The sequence below is a fragment of the Sinohyriopsis cumingii genome, chromosome 1 (assembly GCF_028554795.1).
Source record: "Sinohyriopsis cumingii isolate HCF-2022 chromosome 1, ASM2855479v2, whole genome shotgun sequence".
Lineage (NCBI taxonomy): Eukaryota > Metazoa > Mollusca > Bivalvia > Unionida > Unionidae > Sinohyriopsis > Sinohyriopsis cumingii.
The window spans coordinates 178,567,055-178,580,266 of NC_142961.1; the positions used below are offsets into that span (position 1 = coordinate 178,567,055).

General features: G+C 35.6%; 1 protein-coding gene across 2 annotated transcripts; it reads left to right on the forward strand.

The window, feature by feature from the left end:
• Positions 1-799: 799 nt before the first annotated feature.
• On the forward strand, positions 800-9,235 carry LOC149808463 (uncharacterized). 2 transcript variants are annotated; one of them, XM_089977645.1, is made up of 4 exons: positions 800-1,233; positions 3,250-3,373; positions 5,315-7,813; positions 8,359-9,235. In XM_089977645.1, the coding sequence occupies exons 1-4, from the start codon at positions 1,228-1,230 to the stop codon at positions 8,442-8,444; spliced, it is 2,715 nt and encodes a 904-aa protein (XP_089833771.1). In that variant the 5' UTR covers positions 800-1,227; the 3' UTR covers positions 8,445-9,235. The 2 variants fall into 2 exon arrangements, with proteins under 2 accessions (XP_089833771.1, XP_089833763.1); XM_089977637.1 differs by lacking the exon at positions 800-1,233 and adding an exon at positions 2,395-2,485.
• The last annotated feature ends 3,977 nt before the right edge of the window (positions 9,236-13,212 follow it).

A 13,212-nucleotide genomic window follows, 5' to 3' on the forward strand; every position in this document is an offset into this window, starting at 1 on the left:
TATGTTTTATAATAGTACATATAGTATAGTTGGTACATACATTTTGGTTTTGTTGTAAATATGATGTACACTGATGAGGCATTAAAAAAGACTTGTGTGTCTATACAAGAAAACCATGCCATATATTGCATTGTTATTTTGCTTTGATATTCAAAATATGTATATTCAAACATTCAGCAGAATCATTTTTAAAATTGTCATCTCTTAAGAAATATCTATCTGTGTATAAACATTGCAACAAACAAATGAATAAATGTTAATAACAATTATTATTATTATTATTATTATTATTATTAGTAGTAGTAGTAGTAGTAGTAGTAGTAGTAGTAGTAGTAGTAGTAGCAGCAGCAGTAGTAATAGTAATAGTAACTAATAAGTAATTTATTTTTTAAATTCTTGTTCAGTGATAGCACCCTAACTCTTGCACTGTAATAATTCTTCTCAAAGTTAATGAACAGCAGACACCTGGAAACGTTTCGAAAATAGGTACCATATAGTGAAACATTATGAGCGTACAACTTAGAATAAGTTTTATTATTTTGTATACGTAGACCACGAACTGTATATGTAATTTGTCAGATTCGTGTTTGCTTTTGTGCTATTTGAATTGTTCAAAACAATCGCCGATGTCGTCCACAACAGGTAAACGTAGATTTTTTGAGAAGTACAAACCCTGCCTCCAATAACAACTAATGACACAGTGTTACTATTTTCGATTAGCCTGGGGTTAAGACAGGGTAATACTGTGCCCTGAAAGGGAAGTTTAAACTTTTCGTGACATATTAGAACTGCTCTCTGATGAACACGGATCAAAGCTTACTCACGTTCTCGCCGCCCTGCGCCATCATCTTTCAAATTAATGATTCCTGTATGAATCAAAAGGTACTTGATGTGACTGAATACGAACATAAGCGAGAAGACGTTGAAACCGAATACACCAATTTCTATATAATAAGTGTTTCTTTATCATTATAGAAACGAAACCAAATTAAGATTTTCTCTCGTTGGAAACGTATGTTTTTGTCAAGAACATCAAACTTAATTGGAGTTTGGAAACATGTTTTAGGCGTGTGGACATTATTGAACTAAATTTATCACCCAAGGATCATCATTGGTTTCTGCAAGTCAAGCACGTGACTTCCCAGTATTGTATATAGAGGAGAGGTCATAGATTAAGCCGATGGTTTAAGTCACGAAAGGAACTAGTAACATAGTCTGGATAATAGCATGAAGGTAGGTGATAACACTAATATTTTTACGAGAGGTATATAAGGGCAAAATACTTTCGATAGTGAACATAATTGCAAAATAAAAAATAACGCAAAATGCAGCAAAAATTCTACTCAAATCAGCTTTTTTCTAATTAAAAAAATCTTCGAGATTAGCAAGTTAGTTGCCTGATACCGATGCTTTGATTAACTTATGAGCGGATGGTTCTAACATTAACATCACACTAATTTAAACTCGCATTCTTGTCTTGTCCGGGTCCGCATTAATTTCTTTATTTCGAGCACTTGAACAAGGTTATAAATGAAACCGAAGAACCTGCTATGGACCGTTGTTAAAAACTCAACACCTAAATAATTATTACATTGTTTTTGTTTTAGCGGGTCCCGTGATTAAATAAATTACACCGTACAAAATTATTCCTCGTGTGTGGACTGCTAAAGATCTGTCTCTCTGGGACCGTTGAATTGGAATACAGATTGATATAAAATCCATTCTCAAGATCTTGAAAATCTAAAATGTTGCATCTTTTCGGTTTCTTGTGCAAGGTATTAACAAGTATTTGTTAATACATGCTTATGTATGTATGTATGTATGTATGGCATATGATATTTGCGAGGGCAGTTTAAACTGAGCATCAGCGAACGATACATTTGGTTTTAAAAAAAAAGCAATCATATTAATGACGTCACGTCATCGTGTAATTTATGCATCATTTAGAGCTGCACGGTAGATTTCACTACTTTCATTGTCATGACCATTGATTAAAGTATACAACTTGCAGTTTTGGATTATATAGCATAAACGTAAACTTTTTTTGCCTTATTTAGGATTTGAAAGTCATTTTCATATTTTCCATTCTTTCTTTGCAACCATTTTCATTTTAAAAAATATTTAGATAGAATTAGAATCATGATGTCACATAATTCACTATGTTACATGCCTTTTATGGCCTTTTTGTTTGGGATAGATCAATATCTGAATAAGTATGTCATTCAATCAACTTTCTAAAGAAATCTTGAGATGTTCAACAGGGAGTGAATTTAACACAGGAAAACAAAAGCATAACAAAAACATGAAATAATTGTAGGCATAAAGTATACTGCACTATAGATATATTATAAATTGTCAAATTCTTTACAAAATTACAATAGATGTGTTCATTAATTGATCTTCACTCTTGCATTGACCTGTTATGATAGCAGTAGTATCAGTCGCTTTGGCGGTAGCAGCAGAAGCAGCAATGTTTGTGGTAGCAGTAAGTTTTGATGATTTATGTATTAGTAGGAGTATAATTGACATTATTTCATTATAATCAGGACTATTATTGTTATTATTGTCATCATCATCATCATCATCATCATCATCATCATCATCATCATTATTGTTGCTGTTGTTGTTATTGTTTCTCTTCTTGTTAAGTGCAGGCAATACCATGATACAAACTTAACATTCATGCTCAATGGAAGCTTAATATGCATCCAGGTGTTACCAGCCGTGAAGTTGCAATTACTGTATATTCATGTCCATTGTCATTTACTGCTGGTCACCGGTCACATGGACCACGGTAGCCATATTTTATGTCTCAACCATCGTTCTAGTAACTGCCACGGACTGTCCTAAATCCGCAGGTAGTCTTGATGGGAACTGACGTCGTTGTTTTTATAAAATATATGAAGGACTGTATTGATGATAGTGTTTAACCTATGTTTATTCAAATTTCAAAATTTGAACGTGAGTCATTATTTGTCTCTTTACACCATGACACAGCTCAGTATTGAAAAATGTAACAACTTCCATAAATGTGTTGAAAAGAACAAAATGATATAAAACAACAATTAATCGAATGACGAATAGAGGTACAGAAACATGAAAGACATAAATATAAGAATACATTCACTGTGTTAAAATATAACCTTCACTGGAGTTGCGTATTTTGTTATTATTAAAGAGGCATATATATATAATTTCTGTTTTCAACATCTTCGTTTGAGAAATATCAAGGTTTGTTTTTCACCGCAGGGTCACGCATGGTTGTTGACTGTGGTATCCACTATTTTCGTGTCATGTGAAGGACGGATACAACATTCGTATCCCCAGCCAAAATGGGGGCAACTACAACTTGATACAGGCACAGTCCCTCCACGTAAGTGTACTGTTTATTGAACGTATTATTATTTAATAAGTGTCCCAATTGTTTATTTAACTTATTACTCATTAATATATCATGGCAATATTTTATACAACCAAAATACGTGTGCTGTTGATTGCAAAGGGATTCCATTTAGACTGCAGAAACCAAGAAGAAAAAAAGAAAGAATAAAAAAACAACCAACAAAAAATAAATTATAAAAAAACCATTTAAAAAAACAAATAACCAGCTAAAAAAAATAAGACAAACCAAAAGGTTACTGCTTCAAGAACTTATCCCCATCAGACTCTGTCGAATTTAGATTTTTACAATTTTAGATTCAAATATAGACTCCGAAAATATATATTACTAATTGGAATAATATCCAACTTTGCTTTACTTTCTTCAAAAAATGAATGCAGGCATGCAGTTATTAACTGACAATGGTCTTCATTGAAAATCAATATATAGTAACTCCTCTACAGGTTAAAAACTTGCAATTGTCCAGAGCAACGTTATCGCATTGTTGTCGTTATTGTTCTCACTAAATTCGATGAGCACATGCAACACTATGTTTTATTATGACGAGGAACTGTTTTATTTGGCAACTAATAATTAGTGTTACTTTATACAAATGATATTTTGACAGTAGTGCACATTTCCCGCAGTGTCATGCCAAAAATGTTTTCTGCAATCGATTTCCTGAAAACTTTTACGTCGAAATTGATATGAAGTGATATATGACAGTCGTAAGTTTGCCAAAGATTCAGACAAAAACATCAAATCTTTTCTACGATAATCGAGAGTAATTGATGGGTTGTAAGTATTGCACATCTCACACGATGTCTTTTAAATAATTATATTTGCTATCGATTCACTGATCAACAATGACAGTGATATATCGTTGTATATGACATATCAGACTTTGTCAAATGTTATGATCGAAATACCAACTCACGATGAAGTGATTTCGACGATATTTTCTCGAATGTACATTAACAAAGTATTGTCATGTGTATTCCTTGCCACCATCTTGAATATGCATTAACAAAATATTGTCATGTGTATTTCTTGCCACCATCTTGAATGTGCATTAACAAAGTATTGTCATGTGTATTCCTTGCCACCATCTTGAATGTGCATTAACAAGGTATTGTCATGTGTATTCCTTGCCACCATCTTGAATATGCATTAACAAAGTAGTGTCGTGTGTATTCCTTGCCGCCATCTTGAATGTGATTAACAAAGTATTGTCATGTGTATTCCTTGCCACCATCTTGAATGTGCATTAACAAAGTATTGCCATGTGCATTCCTTGCCACCATCTTGAATGTGCATTAACAAAGTATTGTCTTGTATATTCCTTGCCACCATCTTCGCTTGGTAGTAACACTATTTGTACAAATATTTATATGCTGGCTAAGCTTGAACCAAAGATAACGACTGATATAGATCAAATCGAAAGTGTTCGGACAGTTCGTACTGAGCCACTAACAAACAGAAAAGTATAGGAATACATTTGCAACGGTATGATTACCGAACTGTTTCCATATGCGGCCGTTTTACTTTGATAAAATGACAATATGGCTTTGGCGTTCACTTTACTTAGTATAGGTGAGTTCAACGCAGGTAGCATACGAATCAGGGAACCAAAAGATTTACTGTGTCGCATTTTATTCACTATGTATTGGGTCGATGAAGCGGTCAGTCAAAATCGTTGAGGATAATATGAGGGTCGGACTATAAATTTAATGAAACTTTACCACATGCTCAAATGTTAGCTGTCAATCATATTGATTTAATAAAAAAATTTAAGATTTTAAAGAAGTATTTATGCTAGTTATTGGGTGGAACGTTCTTCGATTCTTGAAGGAATTAGCCAAGTTGTTTTTTCATGCACTATTTGGGTTTTAGTACTCATTTAATAGTATTTCACAACAATACTTTACTTTTCAGAATGTTTGTTGCACGTGAATGGAGGGCCTTGTCGAGCGTATATGCAGAGGTTCTTCTTCAATACAACATCTGGCAGATGTGAAAAATTCGTTTTTGGAGGATGTCAAGGAAACGAGAACCGGTTCTTAACTTTTGAAAGTTGTCGTAGTGTTTGTTCTTGCAACCTTCCACCTGAGGTTGGTCCTTGTAGAGGACATGTCAGAAGGTGGTTCTTCAACCCAGAGGCAGGATCGTGTCTTCCCTTTATTTATGGAGGATGTGGTGGAAACGAAAATAACTATGGGGACTGGGCTGAGTGTAGTTCTTCATGTGGCTACCGCACTGGCTCTTGGGGCAGCGGGAGATGGGTGTGGGCAAATGGTAAATGGCAATGGGAAAAGACCGGACATGGCGGGCACGGCCATGGTCAGTTTGGCAAAGGAGACTGGAACTGGATTTCTGCTTTCATCAAATGGAATCAGATCACTGGCAAATGGGAATGGATAGGGAATGAAGCTCCTGATAATTCTTTATTTGTAAATGGAAAATGGATGTGGAACGCAGTGAGAGGAAAATGGGAATGGAGTGGGTCAGGTTCTCCACAATTTGGATTGGGTAAGTGGAGGTGGAATGCTAATACGGGGCAATGGGAATACTGGAACGGAGACGCCAATGGAAATGGAAATGATAACGGAAACAATGGTATGAGCTGGAAGTGGAATTCTATAAGTGGCCGATGGGAATGGACGGGATTAAATAGACCAACGGATGTTGGAGTCGGAAAGTGGATGTGGAATCAAGCCTCTGGAAAGTGGGAATGGACAGGGACAGGCGCTCCTAGAGGTGGAAGATGGGTATGGAATCCTGATATGGCAAAATGGGAATGGGAGACAGGAACCGATAATGGAGTCAAAGATTGGGCTTGGAATGGCATGTCAGGTCGATGGGAATGGACTGGAAGTAAGGCTCCGGTAAATATCGGAAAAGATCAATGGATATTTGACAACATCTCTGGAAAATGGGTTTGGAACGGGAGAGATGCACCAGGAATATCTGGTGCAGACTGGACGTGGAATGAGAGACAAGGACGATGGGAATGGACGAGCAGTGAAAGACCCACAAATATTGGCCCAGGCAAGTGGATGTGGGATAATCTATCCGGTAAATGGGTATGGAATGGTAGGGCAGCCCCAGGAGAGAGTGAAATAAACTGGACTTTTGATAGGAATACAAGTAAATGGCAATGGGCAGGAAATCAAGCCCCTACTGACACTGGTCCTGGGAAATGGATGTGGAATAACATCTCTGGCAAATGGGAATGGGACGGAATTACAGCTCCTGGAATTGCGGGCTCCACAGGAGATATGCATGCAAACGGGCATTGGCGTTGGAATCCAAAACTTAGCAGATGGGAACTGGATGGGATGGGCGCTCTAGATTGGATATTCAACAGAACTTTCGGAACAGGAAAAGAAAGCTTCAGAACTTACTTTAATATTGGGAAAGGGGAATGGATATGGAACGATCATGAGGTAGAATGGGAGTGGTCCGGCTCTGAACCACCGATCACTGTAAAGAACACCATTTGGAATGGTACTACTGGCAGATGGGAATGGACAGGCGCAGGAGCTCCTCCTGATGCCATCTTTGGGAAAACAAATTGGGAATGGAATGCAGCAAGTGGAAAGTGGGAATGGTCCAGTCAGATGCTTCCAGGCATTGGAAATGTAAACTGGCGATGGGATGGAATATCCGGAAAATGGGTGTGGATTGGAAAAACAGCTCCTGTTAATCCTAGTCTCGGTGGTAACCTCTGGAAATGGAATGATTTAACTAGTAAGTGGCAGTGGACTGGACCGGGAGAACCATTTATCTTTGGGTCTGGCGGTTTGGACTGGGAATGGGATTTCGACGCAAATAAATGGATCTGGACAGGATCGAAGTCTCCAGCTACGAATATTAATTACGGACATGGGCAGTGGGTGTGGAATAATGTTACAGGGAAATGGGAATGGTCTGGATCGAGCGCGCCATTAGTATCTGATGCTAAACTTTCCAGCTGGCTTTGGAATAGAGATAGAAATATATGGCAATGGTCGGGAAATACAGCTCCATCCACTGAAATGAATTTTGGTAATGGAAAATGGGTGTGGAACCAATTGACGTCTGCCTGGGAATGGTCGGGCCCAGGTGCTCCTGTTGATCCCACCACTGTGAGATGGGTCTGGAACGCTGAGGCAAAGTGCTGGGAGTGGACCGGAGTTGGGTCTCCGTTCTTGGCCGTGGCTGACAAAGATGGTTGGCTCTGGCGCGCACTTCCTGACATAGATTTAGACCGGGACTCTGGAGACTCGACAGAATATGAATCTAGAGAGAATGCATTAGAATGGGAATGGGAAGACTCACGGGAAGAGATGGTGTGGAAGGGGGTCTCGTCGCCACCAGATATTAATATAGGCAAGGAAAAGTGGACATGGAACGCACAAGAGGAGGCGTACGAGACGGGAGGCTCATCAGAAGGTACGCACATGACTGGCAATGAATACAAATTTAAAATACATGCATTACATACATGCGTGTATGCATACATACATACATACATACACATTTACACACATACATACAGACATACAGACAGACAGAAAGACAGACAGACAAAAAGATAGGTGAAGTACGTAAAAATAACAACAACAATAATAATATAATCATTTTTTACTACTTCTACTATTACTACTACTACTAGTACTACTGCTACTACTACTACTAATGACATCCTTTTGACCTGTATTCTTATTATTGCTGCAATTATTCCATATTTTAATCTTTACAGGTACATGAATACTACCTATTGTATGTAGCAAGTCAGTGTACTATTACTCAGAGCTTGTATAGTATTGTGAAATGTCTGAATATTTATTAAAAGATTCAGCACCATAATTCACGTACTTTACATTGTTTTCTCTTTTAGTGTAAGAAACATTGGTGCTAGTATTTACCAATATTACCGAACATGGTCACTATCACCATTTAAATAACTGTCATTTGGTTCCATTCATTCTTTGCAGAACATGATGAACTCTTCAATTTTATGGGTCAATTGCTAACTGGAGAGGACTCATCAGAGGAAGCTGTGTTCGATCTTGACGATTGAAAATCAATTTAATACTAGAAATGTTGCATATTTTTGCTGATGGTAGAACAAGACAACTTTTAGTTTTCCTTGCAGTTCAAAAGACAGTTTGTAGTTCAATAGGCGTGTTTTGTAACACTGAACGTATTTATTTTATTCGTATATTACACGAGGGTTACCATATTCCGTTAAGTGAAGAGAAAAAGGGAGATGACTGGTCATATGAAGAGGAATTAAAATTATGTTCTTTTTACATTTAATTTTATATTTTGTTCATGCAAATACTTACGTATATATTATTATTTAAACCAGTCTTTTGTGTTTAGTTACAATATCAGGTCATAATTTTGGAGTTTTCCAATTTCATAAAGACGCTAGTTTGCCTCTTGAAGTGGTGTGAAACCTGCATTGAGTTATTTGAACCAGTTACAAAAATAAAACGTAGCGTATTTCATACACTATGCTTTAAAGCAACTAAATTGTTGCTATTTGTGTACAACATCTAGGATATAAAGAGCACCAAAATCATAAAGACCAAGTTAGCTAGCATAATGAAGAAAACATCAATCGAGGTGTTGTAAATAAGCTTCCATAATTTAAATTGATACATTCTGTCCTACATTATGGTCTTTTTTATGCATAAAGGCTGCATTTGGTTTACTGTGTGCAAAAGGTATATCAGTCTACCAGAGTATTGTTAGGGGTAGGGTTTAGAAAGATAACTTATGTTCATCTAGATGTTTATATAAATGTAACATATATAATTGATAAATAATAAATTATGGAGTTTGAATAAACAATATTTCGACTGATACATGTTTGCTTTGTGCATAGTGATGTCCATATATTTGATTAAGAAGCTGAACTACACACATGCTTTGTTGTTCTTCAAAATTTAAATATGTCATACGGTCCTGCGCCAGTGGTATGTTTGTAGTACGATCCTGCGTCAGTGGTGCGTTTGTAGTATGGTCCTGCGTCAGTGGTGCATGTGTAGTAGGGTCCTGCGTCAGTGGTATGTTTGTAGTACGGTGCTGCGTCAGTGATGTGTTTTTGAACGGTTCTGCGTCAGTGGTGCGCTTGTAGTAAGGTCATGCGTCAGTGGTATATTTGTCGTACGGTCCTGCGTCATTGATATGTTTATAGTATGGTCCTACGTCAGTGGTACGTTTGTAGTATGGTCCTGCGTCAGTGATGTGTTTGTAGTACGGTCCTGCGTCAGAGAATTGTTTTTAGTCCTCACTCATTTATAATATTCGGTGAATGGCTCAGTATTCAGGCGACCAATTAATTGTATCGCCTATGTAAGGGAACAGTCAATTATTTGTCATCTGTGTGAGTGTTATTCATTACTATGAATCGGAAATAACATTTTGAAGACTTCTGTTTCAAATAGGCCGCTAAAATGACACATCTCTTAAAACTTTAATGTGTTAGCTTACTTTGTCCTGGGTTTGCAAAGAATAAAAAGAGTACATACTACTAAGGGGGTAATGGTGGGGTGCAGTCTTAATCTTGTTTACTTATTAGAGATCTCCCATAACTAATTTCGGATCTCAGTTTACTAATCGAAAATCATGACCGGTTAATTTGAAGTTTTGTTTAATGTATGCAAAATCAGATTAATAAGTTTTCATCTCGGATTATAAGTCTGAAATCTCGGTCTACTACCAAGAAAACATTGGCAGAGGCTCTTGTTTATTAATTTAAGCACTTAGTTTACTGATTAAAGTACTTTGTTTACTGATCTGAGTACTTTGTTTGCTGATTTAAGTAATTTTTTTACTGATTTAAGTACATTGTTTACTGATTTAAGCGGTTCGAGTCTAGGATTCAGCCAATGTGGGTATGTGAGAAAGCTTGCCAGTAGCTTCTCGTGGGTCGGTGGTTCTTTCCGGGGTTTTCCCGGGTTCTTCCTCCACCATTAATACTGGCCGCCATGTATAGCTTATCGTGTGCTGAAAAATGGCGTTAAGCCCCAAAACAACAACAACAACAACTACTGATTTAAGTACTTTGTTTACTGATTTAAATACTTTCTTTATTGATTTAAGTACTTAGTTTACTGATTTAAGTACTTTGTTTACTGATTTAAGTACTTAGTTGACTGATTTAAGTACTTTGTTTACTGATTTAAGTACTTTGTTTACTGATTTTAGTACTTCGTTTACTGATTTAAGTACTTAGTTGACTGATTTAAGTACTTTGTTTACTGATTTTAGTACTTCGTTTACTGATTTAAGAACTTTGTTTACTGATTTAAGTACTTTGTTTACTGATTTAAATACTTTCTTTACTGATTTAAGTACTTTGTTTACTGATTTAAATACTTTCTTTACTGATTTAAGTACTTTGTTTACTGATTTAAATACTTTCTTTACTGATTTAAGTACTTTGTTTACTGATTTAAATACTTTCTTTACTGATTTAAGTACTTTGTTTACTGATTTACTGATTTAAGTACTTAGTTTACTGAATTAAGTACTTCGTTTACTGATTTAAGTACTTTGTTTACTGATCAAAGTACTTAGTTTACTGATTTAAGTACTTTGTTTACTGATTTAAATACTTTCTTTACTGATTTAAGTACTTAGTTTACTGATCAAAGTACTTAGTTTACTGATTTAAGTGCTTAGTTGACTGAATTAAGTACTTCGTTTACTGATTTAAGTACTTTGTTTACTGATTTAAGTACTTAGTTGACTGATTTAAGTACTTCGTTTACTGATTTAAGTACTTTGTTTACTGATCAAAGTACTTTGTTTACTGATTTAAGTACTTTGTTTACTGATTTACTGATTTAAGTACTTAGTTTACTGATTTAAGTGCTTAGTTGACTGAATTAAGTACTTCGTTTACTGATTTAAGTACTTTGTTTACTGATCAAAGTACTTAGTTTACTGATTTAAATACTTAGTTTACTGATTTAAGTACTTAGTTTACTGATCAAAGTACTTAGTTTACTGATTTAAGTACTTTTTAACTGATTTAAGTATTTTGTTTACTGATTTACTGATTTAAGTACTTAGTTTACTGATTTAAGTACTTAGTTGACTGATTTAAGTACTTTTTAACTGATTTAAGTACTTTGTTACTGATCAAAGTACTTAGTTTACTGATTTAAGTACTTAGTTTACTGATTTAAATACTTAGTTGACTGATTTAAGTACTTAGTTTACTGATTTAAGTACTTAGTTTACTGATTTAAATACTTAGTTTACTGATTTAAGTACTTAGTTGACTGATTTAAGTATTTTGTTTACTGATTTAAGTACTTAGTTTACTGATTTAAGTACTTTGTTTACTGATTTAAGTACTTAGTTTGCTGATTTAAGTACTTAGTTTACTGATCAAAGTACTTAGTTTACTGATTTAAGTACTTTTTAACTGATTTAAGTACTTAGTTTACTGATTTAAGTACTTTATTTACTGATTTAAGTACTTTGTTTACTCAGTTTTAACTTGGATTTTTATACCATGACATCGAATTAGTGAACAAGATCTAAGCCTAGTAATCTAATACCGATTAATCCATAATATCGGATTGAAAACTGCGCCTCGGATTAGTACTTTGAAACCTAGGATTAGTAAAGTGTGTTTACAAATTATTTAAAAAAAGTAATTATGTATTTTCGGGTCAGAAGGGATAGGGGTCTGTCATTGAACTCTTTTTCCTTGTCCATACAATTAAAAAAACTACTCTGAAGGCCATCTTAAAGATGTATGGGAATGAGAAGAAGACGAGTGGTTGGTGTTGGGCTCATCGTGGCTAACTTTTAAAGCAAAATTTTTTATATCAAGGCCCTCTTTGGTGCGTCATTTACATTGTTAGTATATTCAAAGATTGTGCACTCTCTCCTTTCTTCTCACGTTGTTTTGAGTCCTCAACAGGCTATTCAAAACAGTATGTATCTACAGACAATTCGATTATATCAGCCTGTATTTTAGTATGTATTTATGTATGTTGCATAGAGTGTTGAAAAGTGGTTGAAGAAAAGCCATAGTGCAACTTCGTATGTAAATTCAAAATAAATCCTTCCAATTCTGCTTAAATATCGACGTTAATTACAGCAATCATATACTCACAAATCTTCTGTCGACGTTAATTACAGCAATCATGTACTCAGAAAGAGAACCGTTATTTCTTTGACGAAACGTAGAAACAGTGCTGTTTGTAAAATCTGCATTGCACGCGCTTCTCCATTAAAAAAACCTCCACTTCACAATTTTCCAGCCCACTGGGAACCTGCCCGGGATAGCATTAGCAAGTGATTGATATTTTAGTGCTATTACAGCAGAGCAATGAAAGTAAAGTGCCTTTTCTCATAACAAACTATGGTAGCCAGCTTTTTCTCATGACAAACTATGGTAGCCAGCCTTTTCTCATGACACACTATGGTAGCCAGCCTGAGTTGGTCCAGTTGTAGGATTCATATTTGCACCATTTTGTTTGCATGTAGTGCACACTAACTACTGAGCCAAAATGGCTGCAGTGATATTTGGATGGTTCGGTAGTCGATTTCCTGCCGCTTGAATCGTAGTCTCAGCCGTAAATACTAAACTATTAGCTTAAAATAAATCCTTGTTTCCAAGGGAAGGATCAAATACCGTCAAGATGATATATTTTCTCATGCCTAATCCATGCCATATTTCAAATAGTGCAGATATAGATCTGCAATTGCAGCATATACCAGCAGATAAATCTTTACATGACCTGGTACAATGATGCATTCAAATAAACAGCCTAGACCCAAATCTGCCTATTTATTATGTTATGACATATCTGGGT

Excerpts from the sequence above, each read along its gene's own strand:
- LOC149808463 (XM_089977637.1), top strand. The coding sequence starts at position 2,423 with ATGATAGCAGTAGTATCAGTCGCTTTGGCGGTAGCAGCAGAAGCAGCA. Across the intron at positions 2,486-3,249 it reads CAGCAATGTTTGTGGTAGCA|GGTCACGCATGGTTGTTGAC; the intron begins GTAAGTTTTGAT and ends TTTTCACCGCAG. Across the intron at positions 7,814-8,358 it reads GACGGGAGGCTCATCAGAAG|AACATGATGAACTCTTCAAT; the intron begins GTACGCACATGA and ends CATTCTTTGCAG.